At 40.6% G+C, this 25,087-nt stretch overlaps 1 protein-coding gene across 3 annotated transcripts in view; it reads right to left on the bottom strand.

The window, feature by feature from the left end:
* LOC124619938 (transport and Golgi organization protein 1) overlaps positions 1-25,087 on the bottom strand; it is a 161,555-nt gene that overhangs the window by 27,140 nt on the left and 109,328 nt on the right. For 2 of the 3 annotated variants that reach the window (XR_006980168.1, XM_047146587.1), the window contains exons 12-13: positions 14,738-14,839; positions 3,813-3,911 (exon numbers count right to left, since the gene is read on the bottom strand). Coding sequence is in view for 2 of the 3 variants with exons in the window: in XM_047146587.1 (XP_047002543.1) it covers positions 3,813-3,911; positions 14,738-14,839 (201 nt within the window). In the remaining variant the exon portion in view is untranslated. The remainder of the gene's footprint in view (positions 1-3,812; positions 3,912-14,737; positions 14,840-25,087) is intronic. The other variant, XM_047146589.1, reaches the window with a different exon arrangement.

The raw sequence follows: 25,087 nt of genomic DNA, 5'->3' as shown, positions 1-25,087 counted from the left end.
ACCTTTTCTTCATTACCAAATTGTGATCCGAGTCTGTATCAGCTCTTGGGTATGCCTTATAATACAATATCTGATTCTGGAATCTCTGCCTGATTACGATGTAATCTAACTGTAATCTCCCTGTATACTGTCTGCCTCCATAGCGCAGCAGTGGTGTTACTACCTACCAAGCGAGGCATGGGATTGGGTGTTGTTTGTCCTTCATCATCATGGACAAGCAAGTCACTGAAGTGGCGTCAACTAAAATGACTTGCAATATGGCGGCCGAACCCTGAAATGGATATCCTAGCCAATAAATGCCATATGATCATTTTCATTTCCTGTATACTACCTCTTCCTGTGATTCTTTAACAGAATATTCAACAGCCAGGGCAGAAACATTAGAAAAAGGTCTGCCTCCATGTGGCAGGGACTGTAATGGAATGGGGGCTTGTCAAGCCAACCTAACTTGCAAGCAGCCATTGTGGCTAAGACACCTAATGCTGCCTGGCTTGTCACTTGTCTTAAGTAGGACACGACCCACCTTAGTAACCCAGGTGGTGGGCTACTCTGATAGTGTTTAAATGAAAAAATGAAATGAACAGAATATTCACTGTTACCATCTGATATTTACTGCAGAACTCCACTAGTCTTTCTCCTATCTCATTCCTACTACCAAGCCCACAATCTCCTGTACGCATTCTTCTACTCTTTCCCCTACAGCAGCATTCCAATCCCCCATGGCTATTAGATTTTCATCTTCTTTTATGTATGGAATTACCCATTCAATACCTCATATACTTTCACTACCTATTCATCTTCTGCTTGCGACATTGGCATGTATACCTGAACCATTGTTGTTGGTGTTGATGTGCTGTCAATTCTGATGAGAACAACCCTGCAACTTAACTGTTCACAGTAATCTGTCCTATCTTCCTATAGATATGAATCCTATTCCCATTATACCATTTTCTGCTGCTGTTGATATTATCCTATACTCATCTGACCAGAAATCCTTGTTTCTTTCGGTATAACTTCATTGACACCCACTATACCTAGATTGGGGGAATACTGCAGAATCTTTTGCCAATGGAGAGATCATGATGACAATTTTTCAACTACAGGCCACAAGTCCTGTGGATACATGCTATGCGTCTTTAATGAATGTTTACTATTGTCTTCTGCATCCTCGTGCCATAGATGACCTTTTAGACTCATTTCCACACACCAAGGGCAAGAGAGTGCCCTGAACCTGTCTGCTCCTCCATCCTCTTTGACAAGGCCGCTGGCAGAATGAGGATGACTTCTTACGCCAGAAGTCTTTGGCATAAGCTGACTGTTTGGTTGCAAGGTCACCATGTCTGTTTCAACCTTCTGATGCTCAGGTGCTACTTAGCTGCAGACTGCCATCTTTATTGGAGGTATTGTCAAAAATTTGTTGGACAGACTGCACTACTGCACAGCACCACACAGAGCACCTACAGTATCCTAAGAAATTAGCAGTAGCAAAACATGTTCTGGAAAATGTACAACAAATTGATTTCAGTGAGACATCTATTGTCAAACAGTTCCTGGGATAGCATTATAAAAGAGGCACTTAAGCTGAAACTTCTGAAAACACCTTCAATAAAGACAGCATTTTGCTGCTAAGAACCACTTGAGACATGGCCATCAAATAACTGACGTGAGTGTGATAGTCTTGCAACTGAAATATTACTTTATATGGCACCAGATGGGGTATCAGTGACATTACAGGCAGTAGCACTGCTATGTAAGGGCAGCAGCAGCTACATAACAGCCGCTACTTGACAATGGCTAAGGAGTATTTGGATGAAAGTTGATGAGTTCTTAACCAATTGATTCGCCTGGAAGCATGAGAAAATTTTGTCACTTTAATATTGCTGTGAAACTACGCATTTGTAATCTGCTAAGTATTCCATTAAAGAAGACAAAATAGTGTAAAAATAAGACTATTCCCAGGCCACCACCTCTCAGTCTCCCACCATTTCATTTCTCATATACTCCAGTCATCATCCAGTACTATGTGACAGATGATCAGTTACTTTATCATTTTTTGCAATCAACAGCATACTTTTGTCTCAACTGGATGCATTGTTAACTGAAACATCGGTAGCATGGTTGCAAATTATTTTGTGTTGGCACTTTTGGATAGTAGACTGTGTGTCAAATATGGATATAAAGTCAAAGTTTCATACCCAACTGTTAGCTGCTTCCCACGAGGAACACAATAGAGCCAACTGTTAGAGGCTTAGGATTTTATCCAAATTTGGAGGAACTACAAATCATGTTTTATTCAATCAGCCTGTTAAGGAGTCATGATTTTATTGTTTAATTGTGTGATAAAAAAAGATCCTTACCGTATTTCCACACTTGAAGAGGAATTTGGAACAAATTAGAGCTGCATACAGGACTGGACAATCTAAGGTACGAGTGTAGTTTGAAAAATTGGTGAAATCACCACCAAGTGTCAGTGCTAGTGTAACAAGGTTGCTGTGTAATAGAAGGTCATCTTTTATGAGTAAACATGTGATGCATCCATGATCTGGGTAAAGATCTATGGTGCAGAAGTCTCTCTGTCACTCCTTGTAGTGATTTGCGATGATCGGGGGGGAGAGAGAGAGAGAGAGAGAGAGAGAGAGAGAGAGAGAGAGAGAGAGAGAGAGAGTCAAGCAGAGGTTAGGTACATCATAAAGAACGATTTGAATGCAAAGGAAATTCATGTTCATATTCAGAACAGGCTGGGGCTCTGCTCTTTCAATTACATAAAATGGTCATGGAAGATTGGCAACTGAAAATGTGAGAAATTGCTCAAACAGTAGTCATGTCATTCTGAACGAGCCTATCACATTTCGACAGTTGAATTGGATATGAGAAAATTATCTGCTTGATAGCTGCCATGATTCTTAATGCGGGATCAGAAACGCGTCAGAATGGAAATGTCCGAACAATGTTTGATCCATTTTCAGAGCAACCAACCAGATCTTTTGCACTGGTATGTAACCACAGATACAACTTGAGTCCACTACCATACCCCAAAGACAAAACAACACTCAAAGCAGTGGAAACACTGATTCACCACCACCACCACCACCACCACCACCACCACCACCACCAAAGAAAGCAAAGGGAAAATGGTCAACCACTGGCATCAGTTCTCTGGGATGCAAAAGGGATTTAGCCAATAGATGATCTTTCCACTGGTCAAACAATTATGGGACAATACTACGCTAACTTCTTGGACCAACTACAGCAAAAGAAATGTGAAAAACCACCAAGACTGGCAAAGAAGAAAATCATCTTTCAACAAACAATGTCTGCCCTCACGCAAGTGTTGTTGCTATGGCTAAAATACATGAAGATATGACTTGTTGCCACACCTGCCTTGTTCACATGATTTGAATCCATCAGACTTCCAATTTTTCCCCAAGCTGAAAATTTTTCTGGGTGGATGGAGATTCTCTTCAAATGAAGAACTAACAGACAAAGTTGATGGGTATTTTGCAGGCCCAGAGGAATCTAATTTTCAAGATGAGATTAAGGCACTGGAACATTACTGGACCAAGTGTGTTACTTTACATAGAGACCATACTGAAAAATGAAAAACAGTTTCATTGACATACATCGTTTCTTTTTACTCCATTCTGAGAACTTTTCAAACTACCATTGTACGAGGTAAACAAATGAAGCCTGTATCACAATATTTGGAGCAAAAGCTGTAATATAACACTACCTTTGTGTGATCAAGCAGTGTAAGTCTACAGGATGATAGCAGTCTAAGTTCTCTTTACAGGGAAACAAAAATTCCAAAGTACCCAAGACAATCTCGCATTATTTTGTCACTTTCCATCTTCTTCTCTGGTGAGTGCACACAGTTTTGAGCAACTGCCATTTCCACGGGTGACACCACACCACTGAATCATACATACAAAAACTATTGTCAAAAACAATGTAAAATTATTAGTAGGAGTACAGCGGACATCATAAAGAAGCACTGCAACTAATTTTACACATGAGAGTTATTCAAAGAGTGACATTCCATATTTTCTCCCTAAGAACATATTCAACAAAAATTTAAAAAAAAAAATACAATAGTGGGTATATCAATGCATATTTGTTATGTTTGTTATCTTCTTTTCTGAGGTTTGGTAACTAACATGGTCGCTGCCTGTATGGAATACATCACATTACAGACTAGATCATTAATAGTATGTTTTTCGCTAACCACCTGTCTGCAATAATGATATTTTCCTCACATCCTTGGGACTTCTATAAATATACAGAATGCTTGGCACGATAAAATGATCATCCATAAAAATATAAAATTGTCTTCCTGAGAAACTATTCTCTGTCAGGCTTTCAGAAACAATTTTGCACAGACTATTGAATATTAGAAGAGCTCAATAACTAAACACACACTTTATGTCATAAAAAGTTGTTTCAACAATCCTCTTATTGTGGTGGAGTAAACCATGCAAATAATGAAATATGTGATGTTCAGCATGTCAGGAGCTTTTATCTGGATGTTGAGCACATGGCAGATCTTGCAGCTCTGATGCTGATTTTTATGTTGTCTTAATTTTCTGAAACTACTGCCCCACAGCACTTGTAACAGCATCAAGACTCTGACAAACTAAATATCAATATTTTTGACATATCAATACTAATTTGTTTTGATGCTGCTGCTAGTAATCTGACATTGAAATTGATATCCTTCTTAACAAGTCACTATTGGTACAAAATCTGCTGGAATCATCTGAAATTGCATGCACGCATCTCCCACTTAAAATTTTAAATCTTAATCTTTGACTAGATAAATGAAAATGTGTAATATTACTTCCTAAACTACCTTTACAATGGTAAATAGCTAAGCATAAAAATTTTAAATTGTAATCAAAATATATAGATGTTGTTGTTGTTGTTGTGGTCTTCAGTCCTGAGACTGGTTTGATGCATCTCTCCATGCTACTCTATCCTGTGCAAGCTGCTTCATCTCCCAGCACTTACTGCAACATATATCCTTCTGAATCTGCTTAGTGTATTCATCTCTTGGTCTCCCTCTATGATTTTTATCCTCAACGCTGCCCTTCAATGCTAAATTTGTGATTCCTTGATGCCTCAGAATATGTCCTACCAACCGGTTCCTTCTTCTTGTCAAGTTGTGCCACAAACTCCTCTTCTCCCCAATTCTATTCAATACCTCCTCATTAGTTATGTGATCTACCCACCTAATCTTCAGCATTCTTCTGTAACACCACATTTCGAAAGCTTCTATTCTCTTCTTGTCCAAACTATTTATCGTCCATGTTTCACTTCCATACATGGCTACACTCCAAAAAAATACTTTCAGACACGACTTCCTCACACTTAAATCTATACTCGATGTTAACTAATTTCTCTTCTTCAGAAACGCTTTCCTTGCCATCGCCAGTCTACATTTTATATCCTCTCTACTCTGACCATCATCAGTTATTTTGCTCCCCAAATAGCAAAACTCCATTACTACTTTAAGTGTCTCATTTCCTAATCCAATTCCCTCAGCATCACCCGACTTAATTCGCCTACATTCCATTATCCTTGTTTTGCTTTTGTAGATGTTCATCTTATATCTTCCTTTCAAGACACTGTCCATTCCGTTCAACTGCTCTTCCAAGTCATTTGCTGTCTCTGACAGAATTACAATGTCATCGGCGAACCTCAAAGTTTTTATTCTTCTCCATGGATTTTAATACCTACTCCAAATTTTTCTTCTGTTTCCTCCACTGCTTGCTCAATATACAGATTGAATAACATCGGGGAGAGGCTACAACCCTGTCTCACTCCCTTCCCAACTGCTGCTTTCCTTTCATGCCCCTCGACTATTATAACTGCCGTCTAGTTTCTGTACAAATTGTAAATAGCCTTTCGCTCACTGTATTTTAGCCCTGCCACCTTCAAAATTTGAAAGAGAGTATTCCAGTCAACATTGTCAAAAGCTTTCTCTAAGTCTACAAATGCTAGAAATGTAGGTTTGCCTTTCCTTAATCTATTTTCTAAGATAAGTCGTAGGGTCAGTATTGCCTCACGTGTTCCAACATTTCTACGGAATCCAAACTGATCTTCCCCGAGGTCGGCTTCTACCAGTTTTTCCATTTGTCTGTAAAGAATTCGCATTAGTACTTTGCAGCTGTGACTTATTAAAATGACAGTTCGGTAATTTTCACTTCTGTCAACACCTGCTTTCTTTGGGATTGGAATTATTATATTCTTCTTGAAGTCTGAGGGTATTTCGCCTGTCTCATACATCTTGCTCACCAGATGGTAGAGTTTTGTCAGGACTGGCTCTCCCAAGGCCGTCAGTAGTTCTAATGGAATGTTGTCTATTCCCGGGGCCTTGTTTCGACTCAGGTCTTTCAGTGTTCTGTCAAACTCTTCACGCAGTATCATATCTCCCATTTCATCTACATCCTTTTCCATTTTCATAATATTGTCCTCAAGTACATCGCACTTCTATAGACCCTCTATATACTACTTCTACCTTTCTGCTTTCCCTTCTTTGCTTAGAACTGGGATTCCATCTGAGCTCTTGATATTCATACAACTGGCTCACTTTTCTCCAAAGTTCTCTTTAATTTTCCTGTAGGCAGTATCTATCTTACCCCTAGTGAGATAAGCCTCTACATCCTTACATTTGTCCTCAAGCCATGCCTGCTTAGCCATTTTGCACTTCTTGTCGGTCTCATTTTTGAGACGTTTGTATTCCTCCTTTTTGCCTGCTTCATTTACTGCGTTTTTATATTTTCTCGTTTCATCAATTAAATTCAAAATTTCTTCTGTTACCCAAGGATTTCTACTAGCCTTCATCCATTACCTACTTGATCCTCTGCTGCCTTCACTACTTCATCCCTCAGAGCTAACCATTCTTCTTCTACTGTATGTCTTTCCCCCATTCCTGTCAATTGTTCCTTTATGCTCTGCCTGAAACTCTGTACAACCTCTGGTTCTGTCAGTTTATCCAGATCCCATCTCCTTAAATTCCCACCTTTTTGCAGTTTCTTCAGTTTTAATCTACAGCTCATAACCAATAGATTGTGGTCAGAGTTCACATCTGGCCCTGGAAATGTCTTACAATTTTAAATCTGGTTCCTAAATCTCTGTCTTGCCATTATATAATCTATCGGATACCTTCTAGTATCTCCAGGATTCTTCCATGTATACAACCTTCTTTTATGAGTTTTGAACCAAGTGTTACCTATGGTTATGTTATGCTCTGTGCAAAATTCTACCAGACGGTTTCCTCTTTCATTTCTTACCCCCAATCCATATTCACCTACTATGTTTCCATCTCTCCCTTTCCCTACTCTCGAATTCCAGTCACCCATGACTATTAAATTTTCGTCTCCCTTGACTACCTGAATAATTTCTTTTATCTCATCAAACATTTCATCAATTCCTTCATCACCTGCAGAGCTAGCTGGCATATAAACTTGTACTATTGTAGTAGGCATGGCCGTCATGTCTATCTTGGCCGCAATAATGTGTTCACCATGCTGTTTGTAGTAGCTTACCCGCACTCCTATTTTTTTATTCATTATTAAACCTACTCCTGCATTACCCCTATTTGATTTTGTATTTATAACCCTGTATTCACCTGACCAAAAGTCTGGTTCCTCCTGCCACCGAACTCCAATAATTCCCACTATATCTAACTTTAACCTATCCATTTTTCTTTTTAAATTTTCTAACCTACCTGCACGATTAGGGGATCTGACATTCCACACTCCGATCCGTAGAACGCCAATTTTCTTTCTCCTGATAACGACATCCTCTTGAGTAGTCCCCACCCAGAGATCCAAATGGGGGGACTATTTTACCTCCAGGATATTTTACCCTAGCTTTCAGCCGTTCCCCGTACCAGCACAGCAAGGCCGTTTTGGTTTGTGTTACAAGGCCAGATCAGTCAATCATCCAGACTGTTGCCCCTGCAACTACTGAAAAGGCTTCTGCCTCTCTTCAGGAACCACACTTTTGTCTGGCCTCTCAAGAGATACCCCTCCGTTGTGGTTGCACCTTACGGTATGGCCATCTCTATCGCTGAGGCACACAAGCCTCCCCACCAACGCCAAGGTCCATGGTTCATATATAGATAGAAAAAAATAACACATGCAAACTGGCAGCAGACAGAATAATACTCAATATAAACAGAAAAAAAATGTTTTGGAAAGAGATTCATTCATTTGGTGAGGAAAAATAAAGCATTTGAGGAAAAATGAATAATTGGAAATTAATCATGAAAGTTATTAAAAATGCAGAAATGGATACACAGAAGAACTGGGCAAAGGTGTGAAATGAAAACACACTATCACATGTTGGTGAAATATAAGATTTGAAAACTAGTTGAGTTACAAGTAGCACAGAGGGCAGCACACAAGTCACAGATAACTGAAGATTTCAAGATAAATGAGAGCTCAGATGAGATGAAGGAGACAACAGAGAAACTGGAAGAAGGCGAAAAGGTAGCATGTCGTAGAAAGAAACAGTAAAGGACAGAAAAGAAATAGTTTATTCCAAATTAAATGGAAGGGCCAAAACTGGAAATAAATAAATGGACAGTGATGACAGTGAAAATTATGATAAGGCTGATAAAGAACTAAATAGTACCGTCAAATGGAGTGATTTCAGATGGTTTTGTCGTTATTTTGATTGTAGCTTTCGTATATATTGTTAGATTAAATTGATTGTTATGAAAGTGGTAGGGTATATGCATAACGGATAAAATATCCCAGAACCAGAAAGTGTATGTGAAGGTATATTTATCTGAGGCAGTTAAATAAAGTGTCCGAAGTCACCCCATGGATTGGGGTGATTTCGGACACATGTTTTTTAAAGCTCTGTCCAAAGTTACAGTATATAGAGAGTGAATTCGGACAGTTACTGCCTTTTTTTTTAATTCTACATGCTTTTTATTTGATTTTGGTGACATTTTACACATTTTAAGGGAGCCCTTTGTTACGAATAAGTGATATGGAATGATATAATGAATTTTATATATTACAGATAAGTTTTTACTTTGCAAGAATTTAAATAAACAGTCTCTTTGTTCACTTCTGCACGAGCTCATTTAGTTATTTTCACTTAAGCGAACGGAAAGATCTTCTTCTGTCGTTTGAGGAATAAATGCTCCCATTCTTCTCCTGGCAAGATATTACGAAATTTCTTCTCTTTTCTGCTAGATTTATCAAGGTAGCCTTTATCTAAATATCTAATATCCAATTTAGTGAAGGGAAATCTCCAATGTGCAGCCTTCAAGATAGCTCGCTTCAACATTTCTTCTTCTTCTTTATTTAGCACTGGCTGTCCTCCCATTTTTTTCGGATGTGCTTCCCGCACTTTATTTTGTAGGGTTGATTTAGGTATACCATACAAATCACATGCTTTTCTGTATGATAATTTACCACTCTGAATACCACGAACAGATTTATCTAAAAGTTCCAGGTCATAATTACACTGTACTGTAGCACCTCTCTTGCTCTTATACGTTCTTGGCATCGTTCGAAATCACCCCACACAGTACACAGTTTAACAAAAAACCGTCGTTATTTTATAACCTTGCACGAGAAATTCGACAAACTAGTACAGAAATTGTCTCAATGCTGTTAGCTTTTGAGCGCGTCGACAATTACGGTTACAATAACTTCCCGCTCAGCGCAATAACAGAAAGTTTCCACTTAACGATAATGCAGGGATTTTTAACACTGAGACTGTTCGTCAATTATTCACCTAGGGAAACAACTGACGCAAAATAAAAGTTGTGGAAAGTAATAAATGCAATCTTGTGCTTAAAATAACTGGCGCACAGATGTTAAAATAAGTAACGCTTTGTTTCTATGCAGAAGCAAAGAGCAAATAAGCCATACTGTCCGAATTCACCCCAGTGTCCAAAATCACCCCGTTTGACGGTATATAAAAAATTATATGGGGTGATCAGGGTAAAGTGGTGCTAAATGGATGCTGGAGACTTAAAAATATCTTATGAATCGAGTTCCCATTCGTGAAGCTCCAATGTCATGATGTCAGGAGAAAGAATAGCATGCTTTGTGATTGAAACATCAAAGCCTGGGATGTAGTGCAATAGGGCACTGTCTGTGACAAGGCACCGATTGACTATTACCAATGCAGGCACACTACTAATCTTCATAATCATATGCTCACTACTAACTTAATACTCGTTATCTTGACACAAAACGATGAGCTGTGAATGCTCTTATATGACATGAGCTGGACGAACTACTTTGCATGAACTATTTTGTATTACAGAATGAAATTTTCACTCTGCAGCAGAGTGTGTGCTGATACGAAACTTCCTGGCAGATCAAAACTGTGTGCCGGACCAACACTTGAACTAGGGAACTTTGCCTTTTGCGGGCAAGTGCACTACCGGACTCCGTGAGTCGTGCTTGGGTAGTTCATCTGGTAGACCACTCGCCCGCGAAAGACAAAGGTCCCGAGTTCGAGTCTCGATCAGGCACACAGTTGTAACCTGCCAGGAAGTTTCATATAAGTGCACACTCCACTGCAGAGTGAAAATTTCATTCTGGAAACATCCCCCACGCTGTGGCAAAGCCATGTCTCCTCAATATCCTTTTTCCAGGAGTGCTAGTTCTGCAAGTTTCACAGGAAAGCTTCTGTGAAGTTTGGAAGGTAGGAGATGAAGTACTGGTGGAAGTAAAGCTCCGAGGATGGGTCATGAGCTGTGCTTGGGTAGCTCAGTTGGTAGAGCACTTCCCCATGAAAGATAAAGGTCCCAAGTTCGAGTCTCAGTCCAGCACACAGTTTTAATCTGTCAGGAAGTTTCATATTTTGTATTACTTCAAAACAGCTCAATTCCATTAGAAAAGCTGAATGATGCTTTTCAATTAAAGATGGTACTGTATACAAGAACTACATGAAACTTCCTGGCAGATTAAAACTGTGTGCTCGACCGAGACTCTAACTCGGGACCTTTGCCTTTCGCGGGCAAGTGCTCTACCACTGAGCTACCGAAGCACGACTCACGCCCGGTACTCACAGCTTTACTTCTGCCAGTACCTCGTCTCCTACCTTCCAAACTTTACAGAAGCTCTCCTGCGAACCTTGCAGAACTAGCACTCCTGAAAGAAAGGATATAGCGGAGACATGGCTTAGCCATGGCTAGCCAGCTGTGGCTTAGCCATGTCTCCGCTATATCCTTTCTTTCAGGAGTGCTAGTTCTGCAAGGTTCGCAGGAGAGCTTCTGTAAAGTTTGGAAGGTAGGAGACGAGGTACTGGCAGAAGTAAAGCTGTGAGTACCGGGCGTGAGTCGTGCTTCGGTAGCTCAGTTGGTAGAGCACTTGCCCGTGAAAAGCAAAGGTCCCGAGTTCGAGTCTCGGTCGGGCACACAGTTTTAATCTGGCAGGAAGTTTCATATCAGCGCACACTCCGCTGCAGAGTGAAAATCTCATTCTAAGAACTACATGGTTAAACTCTTTACCGGAATTAAGAGTTCTCAGGTGAAACGAGGTGGCACAAAAAAACGTCATTGAAAATCTAACTGTGGGGGTGGGTGGGGAAATATGGGACGTGGAGACAGTTGTGAGCCTGGGCGTGCATTTTAGAAATATCTGACTGTTTAGATTTATTTAACCTCGAATTCTGAGCGTGTAAGAGTGGCATTAGTGCACTTGGAAACAATGGCAACTCTCAGACAGCAAATGCCATTTCTTATCAGTGGGAATGGAGGAAGATTAGCATTTAGCATAACATCAAAAATAGAGTAATTACAGATGGAGGACATACAGAGTAAAATAAGCTGTGCACTTTTCTAATTTATGGAAACCATGGAAAATAGAATGGATGGCATGATGGGGATTTGAACCTTGCTTGCCCCAAATGCCAGACTAGTGGTTCAGCCATAGGTGATATGAAAATTATTACAAGACTTAGAAAAGTACGAAGTTAATTTGAAGTGTGAACATTAATCCACCTTTTCTAGTAAGTTCAGATTACAGAACAGCTTAGTTAACCTACATTTTGTGAGAACATTTCTTTTCTTCCTACCTACTGCAAATTTTTTAGTAGCCATGAGAACAGATCTGTGTTTACATCATCAGGCACCTCTGGAACAAGCTGCAGTGACAATGACACCACCAGACAATTATAAGAGCATTCATCATGGCTGTCATGATTCCTTGAGAAGATATTCCATAATGCTCATACATTAGGTGAATATGATCATCAAACAGCAAATGCTGCTACATCCAAAATGTTGGTTAACTCCTCCAAGAAAACTCAAATGACAGCAGATATTTCACAGTTTTTCACAGGATTCTTCAACACATTTTCAGTCACATCATCAACGCAAACAAGACTGGGTGGTGCAGAATACAGTCTAATTCTTTCAGACTAATCTATGTGCAAAGAGTATACAATTTGCATGGAGTTAGTTAATTATGTGGTGTCATACAAATTCACAGTCACTGAAAAATTTTGCAGTGTTTTCAATCTCAGAGAAATTCTGCAACTTGTACAAAGGACTGCTCCTGTTTAAACTCACGAGGTTATAAGCAGTGCATTCACTCCTGGCAAAAGTAATTATTTCCTTATTCTTCTAATTTAATGGTGGTAGGACAGAGTGGACGGAAACTGTTGGCTGGAGAGTAAGGGGATAGTAGGTTACTTTAGGTTGAGGCAGGTATAATTTCGGGAGCAGAGAATGTGTTGTAAGGTTAACTCTGATCAGCACAGTTCAGGAAAGCTGATGGTGGAGGGAAGGGTGTCACTCTTTGGCACAACATGCAGCTGAACATAGCATGCTTGATTTCAATGGCTCCTTCACAATCCAGGCAATCTAGGGTCCTGCCCTCCATCACCACCTTTTCTGAACTGCACTGATGGGATTTATCCTTACAACACATTCTCCGCTCTCTAAATTATACCAGCCTCAACCTACAGTAACCTACTGCCCCACTCTCTTCACCAAACAATTTCTGCCCCCTCTAACCTATCACCTCCTCCCTATTCACATCCCGTCACCTTAACTGTGTGCCACTCCCTGCCAATGCACCCGTTCATCTTCCCTTTCTCTGTTCCTCTTCGTCTCTGCTCCCCATTAACCCCACTCCACAACCTCCCGAAGCTGCACCTGGCAGTTTTCTATTGCCTCCATTAAGCCTTGCATGCTCTACTAGACAGTGTTCCTCTCTCCTCCCACCTATATCCTGCTATCCTTCCATTTTTCTGGCCCCACACCAGATTGTGGCTCAACATGACAGTTGCATTCCGGCCCTAGCTGCTAGAGTTGGTGGTCATGTGCACATTACATGTGCTTACTTATGTGAATGTGTACGCAGTTTCCTTTCTGAAAAAGGCTTTGACCAAAAAGCTCAATGTGTAACAGTCTTTTCATCTGGTCTGTCTGCAACCCAACATGGCATCTTTATGGTGAGTAGGAATCTATCCTTTCCCTAATACTGTTGATATTACAACCTGGAGCTTCCATTGTTTGAAGTTTCCAGTTTGGTCTGGAATGAGGCAGTGGCCACAGTGTCTTGGGTGAAAAGATAATAATAGCAGCAGATTACTCTGGCTGTTGGAATGCACTGATGTGCTACCACTCTGGGTGCAATAAATGCGAGACACTGTTGCACATCATGTGCTTGGTTTATATCGCCCATTTAGCAATAGCTTAAACCAGCAATGGCTTTCTACTTTCTTTTTGGTATCTCTATTACTAGCTATTTTTTCAATAAAAGTTTTTATTTTCAGTGTGCCCCCATGATGATATTTGTTTCATGTCACTCAACAATATGATTATCAGCATACACTATCCCTCAGGTGGCAACTACTTTAGCCCTCAGACATTTAGTGCTCATTACATAATTTCTAGGCCCTAAGGTCTTCAAATACATTTTTATTTAAGTGTCTACATCTATTATCTGCAGACAACTTTACTTTATGTGGCTGAGACTTCTTAGTCTATTACTGTCATTTCCTCCCTTTCCAGTCCCAATCGTAACTGGTGTGCGAGAAGAACAACTGTTGATAAGTTTTTGTATGACCTGCAATCTAATTTTACCTTCACAGTCTCCTCACAAGATGTGTGTAGAGGGCAGCAACGTATTAATTGGCTCCTGGCTGAGTTCAAACAGTAAGCCACACCATGATGTACAATATGTCTCTTGGAGTGTCTGCCACTGAAGTTGCATGAGCATCTCTATGATACTTTCACTGTCTAGTATTTCATTACTGATTGTTCCTTTGCACTGCCCTGCTGTCTATCTCATCACCTACGATTTCTGAGTGCTTTCTTTAATTCCAATTACTTTGGTTTCCTCCCAACATTTTCTCCCTTTTGCTGTGTGAATGAAAATTTGGTTTAAAAAACTAGATTTTTTTATATTTTCTATGACTGGATCTTGCTGCTTGGAAAACAGATTTTTTCTGTCTATATTTGACTAGCATTCTAATCAGGCTGCAATTTTCCCAATACATAATTACGGTGATCATTTAAAGAAAATAGCCTAGTTAATATTAATTCTAGATTTAGCAGGCAGCAAACACCCAAATCTGCAGATCTGAAAAGTTTTATATTATCTTTTACACAATTACTTTAACAAAAATTACTCTTTTTAATAATGTTTACTTTGTAAAGTAATTGACACGTTATTTAATTTTTTCCTCAGAGCTGCATATACAATTTTATGTAATAACAACAACAATAATAGTAATAATAATGTATACATACTTGTAATTTTCAATTTCCTCTTGCAAAGATTTTATTCTCTCGTATGTAGAGGTAGCATCACCTTCCTTCTGGATGTACATGGCTTCCTGTAAGCCCAGTTCCCTGTAACAACACAATTGCAAGTTCTATATTTTTCATCAAGAAACTATATTTCCTCTAGAAGACAGTAAGTAGTTTTCCATAATTTACAGTTATGATGAAGCAGAGAAGCTGATGTTACTGATTTTGCATTTATCTCTAATACAGGTTTTTTGTTTTTATCTGATCAAGTAACTGCCTACTGACTACTATAAAATGACAGAATTACTAAGCACAAATACATGCACTCAGAAATAAACTGTATAGATGGAACTAATTCAGAAAGAGCAATATCTACTGTTAGAAAATATCACTTCATGTTGTTACATCACTGATGATGTACAGGTGGCGATTTCTTTCCTTTCTTCTGCATAGTTGTAAAAGTTGCCAGGAAACACCATATAAGACGGCTACATCAGTGTGTAGTGTAGGTTGAGTAATAACAGGCAACACTTCAAAAATCTTTTGAAAAATCTTTAAGCAAGTATGAACTGAACTTCGGAAGAGAATGCATTGTTGGAGTTAATAAGGTAAGCTAGTTGTGACAATTTGGAAATTGTGACAACACAGTGGGCATGTACAGTGGGTGGACAAAAATATGGAAACACTAAAAACACAGCACATTATCGCCTCTAATACGGTGTAGGGAAACTGTAGGCATTCAAATCAGCTTCCACTCATTGCAGGATGAATAAATACAGACCTGTATGGTTCTTAAGACTGTCTCATAAGATCCTTCCTGCAAAATAGTGGCAAGTTCAAGTAATGATGATGGAAATGGGTAGTGATCGTACACCATTCTCTCCAAAGAAGACCACAACAGCTCAATAATACTGAGATCTGCTGACTATGGTGACTACAGGAGATGCATCAATTCGTCGTCATGCTTACAAAACCAGTCCTGGACAATGCAAGTTCTGTGAACAGGGGCCCTGTCATCTTAGGTCACAGCATCACTACTTGGGAGCAAACATTTTATCATGGGATGGACCTGATTGGCAAAAATGGTCACATATCTTGGTCAATGGTGCGATTTTGCAGAGTAACAATGGGGCCCATGGTATACCATGATATGGCTGCCCAAATCTCTACGGAACCTCCACCATGTTTCACTCTTGGGATGTATATTTGTCCAGAAGTTGCAAACAGTGTGAAACAAGACTCATGCAACGAAATAACTTTTTTCCATTGTTCCATAATCCAGGTTTTATGGCTCCAGCATCATATTCTTCTGTTACGAGCATTTGCATCGCTGGCGGGCGGTTCAAGATTTCTCGCTTGCCCTACAATTTCCTATTTATGGGGTTCCCTTTGTGCTATTTTGGTGCTGACAGGTTTTGCAAGTAAGATATTCAGTTCTGTAGTGACTTTTGCAGCTATTTTCCCCTAATTTTCGTCACAATCCTCTTCAATGACTGACTGTCATGGTCACTCAACACATAGATCTCACTGTTCTGACCATGACTGACACTTCCAATGCATTGAGGACACTGCACAAGTACTGTTCATGATCAAATACAACAGCACAACCTGCACGCTTGGCTAGCATCTGCATTTATGTTCAAGAATGCATTTCTCACAGTGTTTCCATATTTTTGTGCAACCCCAGTACCTGTGTACACTATTTTCAGAAATGCTCCGGATGAAAACTGCAGACTGCCAAATGAACGGACCATTCCAACGCCTAAGAAACAGCTGCAGATCATTTCCAATTTTATTGCTATGTCAACCCTGGGTAAAACCTCAAGCTATCAAGAGTCACCATCATCATCTTTGTAAGGAGCAACTGACTCATGGCTGCTGTTATGGTAGTCTTTTATTGATGATAGACCATTTGTGATGGGTTGGCTTGCATTGTCATTATGTCATGATGACATAGATTATGTCAACATCTACATTGGTGGCACCACAGCTCCCATACAAGTGTAAATAACTTAGCAAATTATTTATTTGTATCTTCTCAGTGTTGAGAGCTTGCATCCAACTCCACAAAGATTACATCCACTGTCCTGGTTGAAGTTATTCATGTACATTCCAATTTCTACAGTCTCTCACAACAGAATCCCAGTATGTGGAAGCAAGAGCAAGATTCTAGTTTCATTAGCCTTTAATTTGTGAGGCTGTTCTTGATTTTAATGTACCACTGGTGTTTTGCACAGTGGTTGGAAATGGTACAGGTGGACTATCCAATGCAGTTGTTTCTGCCCTCACAAGGTATCTTATAAACCTCAGGGACCCTTAGGTAATGATCTGTCCTTAACTGGGTCCAGCACCTTATCTTTTCAGGTGATCAGGAAAGAGGTCTTATGTCTCAAATTCCCAGGATCCTATCGATTTTGCTGGATGTGACATTGCAGACTGGAGTACAGAAGCTACCTCTCAGCTCTGAGAAGATACGGAGAAATTCACTGCATTGTTTATGCTTCTACGAGTGATGCCGCCGCCACCAGTGCAGGTGTTGACACAATCTATGGCAGCATGAGACACACCAACCAATCACAAACTGTCTATGGGCTGCAAAAGGCACCACAGCAGCAGCCATCATGTCAGTTGCTCCTGTAAAAGTTAACGGTTGCAACTGTTGAAATCTTGAGGTTTTATTCAGATCTGACACATAATGTTTTATATAAGAATACCATTCTGAAAAACTTCATTTCCAACCAGCTACAGGTCTAAGTGACTACTTCTATTACACAAAGATGTGTAGTGTCATTTGTGAGCAATTCTACACTACTCAGTAAGCTTCTACAACAACATGTGGAAGCCGTTCTGTCTCCTTACTGGACATCATACACCAACAGAGTTCCATGCTTTAATTTATTTTATTTGCTACAAAACTGATGGACATAAAAATGCGAGAATCTAATGTAAAAATAGGAGAGAAAGAGGAATTTGGAGGCAATGTAGGTACACGAATTGGGAGGGGGTGAAAGGAAGCAGGAAGGGGAAACTGTGATTGAGGCCAGGACAATTGCAAGAATGCAGGATCAGTTGTAAGGATAAACCCCATCTGTGTAGGTCAGAGAAGCTGATGGTTGAGGGAAGGATCCAGATGGCTTGGGTTGTGCAGCAACCATTGAAATTGAGCATGCTGTGCTCAGCTCAATGTTGTAGCACAGGATGGTCAACTTTGTTCTTGACAACTGTTCTGTGGAGGCCATTCATCTTTGTGGGCAGCTGGTTGGTAGTCATATGAATGTAAAAGGCCACAGTATTTGTACCACAGCTGGTAGATGGCAGGGCTGCTTTCACAGGTGACCTGATCTCTGATGGGGTATGACAAGCCAGTGACAGGACTGGGATAGGAGTTGCTACGTGGATGGATAGGGTAGGCACATTGGTCTGTCACATGGATATGATCCCTGTTGACAGGGGTTGGGAGTGGGAATGGGAGTGGCATAGGGATAGACTAAGATTTGTAGGTTCGGTGGACAACAGGACACCACCTTAAAAAGGGTTGGAAGGATCTTGTGTAGGATGTCCCTCATTTCAGAACAGGAAGATAGATAGTGAAAGCCCTGGCAAAGGATATGGTTCAGTTTTTCCAGTCCAGAGTGATACTGGGAGATGAAGGGGCCGTTCCTTTGTGGCTGATAATTCTAGGGGGTGGTGGGAGGATATGGCACGGGAAATCTGTTTGTAGACTAGGTTTGGGGGATACTGCCTGTCTATGTATGCATTTGTGAGGCCTTCAGCATACTGGGCAAAGTAGTTCTCATCACTGCAGATTTTTTGGTGTGTAAGGGATGGCAACTGTTAAAATGCAGGCACTGTTGGAGATTAGTGGGTTTAATGTGGACAGAGGTGTGGATGCAAGGGGTTATGGACTTCAGTAGGGATTGGAGATTATATTGGACTTACGGAATGGGATCACTCTTGCAGAGCTTGTAGGTGGAGGAGTCAGACAGTCGGCAGGTGCCTTCCGACAGGTAGTCACTCTGTCTCAACACAACAGTGGTGCAGCCTTTATACACATGGAGGATGATTAGGTTTGGATCTATTTTCAGGTTATGTATTGCTATCTTTTCTTCTATCAAAAGATTAGTGTTTAGCAAGAGACCTGGGGAAGGATGATGAGGCCAAGTTTGCGATAAGGAATTCCTGGAGGTTGATCAGGGGGTGGTTAGGTGGCAGGGGGTTGCAGCTGGAGGTGGTATGAAATGTCCAACCTGTTGACATTCTACTCCCACCTTGAGGCAGCATTACCCCACAACATACATCCTTCTCACAGTGAGAACGCAAACACAATTTAGTGCCGGAGAATGTGGCTTCTCTGATCGATTGTTTTGCAACAATACGGAGGTCATTTGCGCGCCGGCTCACGGCGCTAGACGCACTGAAACCTTTTACGTATGCGTGGAGCAAGCTTTGTCGACCAATCACAGCGTTCGCTGGCACGCATGCAGCCCCGGTCATCATTAAATGTTAAACTTGCTTTGTCAGTGCACTACCTATTTCATAAGTCGATTTTTGAGCAGTTTATTACTTCTAACATGGATCGGTGGCTGAAGTCAGGATCATTGAAGAAGGGTGCAGTTTCTCCATCGCCTTCACAACAAGGTAAGTTTCCAGTTGAAATGAATGAGGAGGGAGGACGACCAGAGGAAGAACAATCACAAGAAGCTCCACAGCCGGATTTATTATGTGAAAATGCTGCAAGTACTCCATTGGTTGTAATATCCTGTGGAAGTGGAATAACCAAGAAGCGTAAGTACAACGAAAGCTATTTAGAAATGGGCTTTATGGAGACAAAGGAGGGTAAAGCTCAGTGTGTAATTTGTGCGCGAGTCCTTCCGAACAGTTCAATGGTTCCAGTTAAATTGCGCCATCACTTCGAAGCCAATCACCTGGATTTCCAGGCTAAATACATCGATTTTTTCAAAAGGAAGAGTGCTGAACTAACTGCTTCTCAACATTGCATGAAAACTCATGTAAAAGCAATTAACGAAAATTCATTAAAAGCTTCTTTCTTGGTTAGTTATCGAGTGGCAAAAACAGGCAAAGCTCATACCATTGCAGAAAATCTCATAAAGCTGTGTGTTAATGATATTGTTTCTTGCATGCTAGACGAAAAGGCAGTAAAGCTTGTATCTTCGGTGCCATTATCAAACAATACTGTCAAGAGACGCATTGTTGACATGTCAAATGATGTGAAAGACACTCTTGTTTCTCGCATCCAACACAATTCATTTCCTCTGCAGAAAGATGAATACACTGATGTTGCAGGATTAACGATTTTATTGGCTTTTGTCCATTATGAATATTCTGTATGTTTTGAGGAGGTCCTCTTATTGTGCAGACCACTACCTGCCAACACAACAGGTGCAGAAATACACAGCCTATTGGATGATTTTTTAAAGAGCATTCAAGAGGAAAATCAATTTTTGGGCAGAGAGTCTCGAGGAGGGGCAGGTCGAGAGTTTTCCTCTTCTCAAGGAGTTTTTGAAAAACGAAACATTGGCGCTTGGGAAGAATTTGTTTCATCAAATCCTGGAACATCTCCGAAGCTTGATGTCATTTTTAGAGCATTATTTTGCAACAGCTGAAGATGAGAAGCTCCAGAAATTTGAATGGGTGGTCAACCCATTCACTGTATCCAAAAAGCCGAACATTGTATCATCAAATGAATATGACTTGATAGAAATTGCCACAGACCCTACCTTGAAATCAAGTTTTGACATTGGCGGTTACTCACACTTTTGGATCCGTTTGGATAACAAGAAATGCTAACCCCTTGTTGAAAAGGCAAAACGTGTACTTCTTCCGTTTGCCACAATATCTACATCTACATCTACATTGATACTCCGCAAGCCACCCAACGGTGTGTGGCGGAGGGCACTTTACGTGCCACTGTCATTACCTCCCTTTCCTGTTCCAGTCGCGTATGGTTCGCGGGAAGAACGACTGTCTGAAAGCCTCCGTGCGCGCTCTAATCTCTCTAATTTTACATTCGTGATCTCCTCGGGAAGTATAAGTAGGGGGAAGCAATATATTCGATACCTCATCCAGAAACGCACCCTCTCGAAACCTGGCGAGCAAGCTACACCGCGATGCAGAGCGCCTCTCTTGCAGAGTCTGCCACTTGAGTTTATTAAACATCTCCGTAACGCTATCACGGTTACCAAATAACCCAGTGACGAAACGCGCCGCTCTTCTTTGGATCTTCTCTATCTCCTCCGTCAACCCGACCTGGTACGGATCCCACACTGATGAGCAATACTCAAGTATAGGTCGAACGAGTGTTTTGTAAGCCACCTCCTTTGTTGATGGACTACATTTTCTAAGCACTCTCCCAATGAATCTCAACCTGGTACCCGCCTTACCAACAATTAGTTTTATATGATCATTCCACTTCAAATCGTTCCGTACGCATACTCCCAGATATTTTACAGAAGTAACTGCTACCAGTGTTTGTTCCGCTATCATATAATCATCTGGATTCTCAACCTATGCTGCCCACAAAACTAAGTACTGAAGCTGTTTAGATGCAGAACCAGACATCCGTCTCTAGTTGTCAAGAATTGAACTCAACTTTTCAAAATTGTGTCAGCAGAAGCACCCTCAACCATCACATTAGGATTCCATTATTATTCCTACAGACTCATCTATAGTAAAGAAGGAAACATTTTTCTTCGTAGATGCTCAGTGAACGCACCTGAACTATTAACACTGTAGGAATTTTGTTTCTATCATTTACAAAATAATTATTAATTTAATTCTGTTGGCATTGATATTTTTGTTACGAAAATTAAAATGATCTCTTAAGCTAATTTCTTTTCTTTATAATATATTCTGCCCTCTCAGTTAAAAATATGGCCTGCCGATACTTCAATTACAATTATTTGCTATTACTCTGACACTATATTGTGGCAACTGGCTGTGAGCGTAAACAAATGATGACTTTTCACGTGCCATCTTGTAAAAGGTAAACCTCCTTTGCCAGAATTGTTTCCTTTGGGAAAAAAAGTCTTATGTTCTGTGAAATGCTTTTTCTTCTTACATAGAAATAAGAGAGTCTGTTTGTTTGTTTTCCTAATTTGTTTACAGTCGAGGCTGACTGCCACGATATAGTGTCCAAGTAGTAGTTGAAGTTGTCAGCTGTGGCTAAACTGTTGCCACGCCGCCTGCCAGTTGCTAGCTACCAACTGACAGTACACTGTTGGATCGCCGCCTGCTAGCTGCCGGCTATGGACTGACAGCTGCCGTTCAGTAGATACGCAAAGACGTAAAAATAACTAGACTTTCCGAGCTGTTTACATGGGCACGAAAATTGATTGTGGAACTGGAAAACGGCTTTATAAAAGCGGATTTCCAGAATCGATTCTGAGGAGTTTACCTGACCAATCAAAAGCAGAACTGGGACATCGGTTTACGAAATCCAGTTTTGGAAACACATGTAGACTGGGTGAATATAAAAAAAATGGTTCAAATGGCTCTGAGCGCTGTGGGACTTAACATCTGAGGTTATCAGTCCCCTAGAACTTAGAACTACTTAAACCTAACTAACCTAAGAACACACATCCATGCCCGAGGCAGGATTCAAACCTGCGACCGTAGCGGTCGCGCGGTTCCAGACTGAAGCGCCTAGAACCGGTCAGCTATAATGGCCGGCCTGAGTGAACACATTCCCACACATTGCACAACAGATGTCACAATATTCCTTTAAAGGCAATTCTTTGGCCTCTTTTCTTTCGTGATGTTTTTGTATCCCGAATCATGTGTCTGTCTCTTTCACAGCCGCGCGGAATGGCCGCGCAGTCTACAGCGCCATGTCGTCGTGGATTGCGCGGCCGCTCGCGCCGAAGGTACGAGTCCTCCCTCGGGCGTGTGTGTGTGTGTGTGTGTGTGTGTGTGTGTGTGTGTGTGTGTGTCTATCTGTTGTCCTTAGTGGAAGTTAAACTTAGGTTAATAGTGTGTAAGACTAGGGACTGATGACATCAGCAGTTAAGTACCATAGACTTTACATACATTTGAACATTTTTCTTTGGATTTCACAAAAAACCACACACACACACACACACACACACGACTGTTACGAAATAGGCATGCTCCTTACACAACAGAGGCAAACAGTGGAAGTGAACAGACCACAAGCGGCAGCTTGTCAACAGCGAACAGTTTGGACGTGACGTTGATTGCTCTTGGAGGAAGGCAGCCCCAACGTGTGAAATGTCGATTACCAAGTAATTTTAATCAGGCTATATTGTGTTGAACAAAGGGAGTAAATTCACTAGTAAGTGTCTGGATACAGTGGGAATTCAAATTGGATCGTTAATTTCAAGTTGTTTTCATTCATCTCTAAACCAAAGACTATTGATATATTGATACTTCGGGGGGGGGGGGGGGGGGGGGGGGGGGGGGGGGGGGTCATTGGGAACATGGCACATGCATTGAGAAGCTTTCAGTTCCATGAGTATCGCTCTAAAATTTAAAGTTACTGTGCTCTTGACTGACTAGGGGTCCGCCATGGATTTTCGACTGGAGAAGGGGTCCGCCACCTCAAAAGGTTGAGAAGCCCTGTCTTAGTCCACAGAACTTCACATCACTTCAAGCTGGATAAGGCAAGCACACACAACTATCAGCAATCTCACCTCAGTCTGGTATTTTAAGCTGAATAGTCTCAATCTTTATAGTGTAATATAGGTCTATATTTTCATTTCATTTCCACATTTTCTTCAGAAGTAATCATAGACACTTATTTGGTGCATTCTTTTCAGGAGGAATTTTTATATGAGATAGTGTAATTAAGTGTGTACAAACATATAGGTATTTTGTGCTTTATAATTTTGTTATGGACAAAACTACATCATAATTTAAAATGGATAAAGAGAAAGTGTTAGATGTTCGGAAAATTGGTGAAAATATGAGAGCAGAGGCGATAGCTTCATCTCAACAGGAGACAAATCCTATGGCTCAAATCATAGAACAACTAAGACTTTTGTCAGTATTGGTAACGACTATGTCAGGTGTGGTACAAGCAGTATCATAAAAGAAGGAAGACATGCCACAGAAGCAAATTGATATGTCATTGGTGGTACAAACAGTATCACAAAAGCATGCAGACTTGTGTCAAAAGCAAACAGACATGTCAGCTGCAATTCAGGCATTAGTTAGCCAGCAAAAACAAATCTTAAATGAGATAACCGAGTTGCGAGATGTGCAAAAGGAGTTTCCTTTGGAAATCAAAAGGATTACCGAACAAATGCAAAACATGAAATCAAATCAGGAGGAAGTAGAAACTTCCGTAGTGGAATTAACAGAAACTGTGACTACCATAACTACTGGATGTGATCAATTGATGTGAGAGAATTTCAGTAAACATCAACAGGATTTCTCAAATACATTAGATGAATGGGCATCTGCTAAGGAAAACCAGGTGGTGCTATGTGTAGATGCAAGTATAAAAGAAGCGGTAAGCAAATTGCCTATTGACAGCTTCCCAATTTCAGAAAATATTAAAGAAGACATTAAAGAGGTGAAAGAACAATTAGGGGCGTGTTTTAAACAATGGAAGGACGAAATAGTCCATTCTGTTGAAAATATGTCCAGAGATATGGAACAGATGCGAGGGGCAGTACAAGTCTGTAGAAGCGAGCTGCGTGAAGTAGAATGAATGCAGGGCTCAAGCCATGAATCATGTTATGGTAATGGACATGCTTTGGCGGAGAGAAATATAACGGAATGCATGCAGAGCCACAAGCTAATAATGTGTATGCTGCAATGCTAATGGAGGAAAAATTGTTGAAATATAGGCAGTTTCAGATGTCCTCACCTGACCGGAAATCCATAAATCCAGTGGTATTTATACGAGGATCTCGTGGCCTACTACCAAGGGCATGGACTGAAGCACAAAAGGTCAGTTACGTTTCAGGATGTATTCAAGGTGATGGTGCGTTATGGGCCTTGGATATGATGGATACATGCAAAATGTACGAGGAATTTGAGAAAGTGTTTCTTGCTAAGTATTGGTCACGGGGTGTGCAAGAATGATTAAGAAAAGAGGTCTTTAACCCAGAACCGTTCTGTGTAAAAACAGGAAGTCTACGGCGATACTTTGAGAAGTATTTAAATAAAGCAATACTGGGATGAACCTACAACGCACTAGGATATTCTGTGGATTTTGAAGGTGAAACTTCCAGCTGAGATGAGAAAGAAGTTATACACGCATCGGAGGAGAATTTAGAAGAATTCATGTCAGTCTTGGACTCTATTGATTTGATCCAAGAAGATATTAAGGCAAGACCAGACAGACACAGCACGTACTCGCAGTCG

Source organism: Schistocerca americana, chromosome 6, assembly GCF_021461395.2.
Source record: "Schistocerca americana isolate TAMUIC-IGC-003095 chromosome 6, iqSchAmer2.1, whole genome shotgun sequence".
NCBI classification, from domain to species: Eukaryota; Metazoa; Arthropoda; class Insecta; order Orthoptera; family Acrididae; genus Schistocerca; species Schistocerca americana.
The sequence above is the reverse complement of the archived record's forward strand: the minus strand, read 5'-3'. Positions and strand labels throughout refer to the sequence as shown.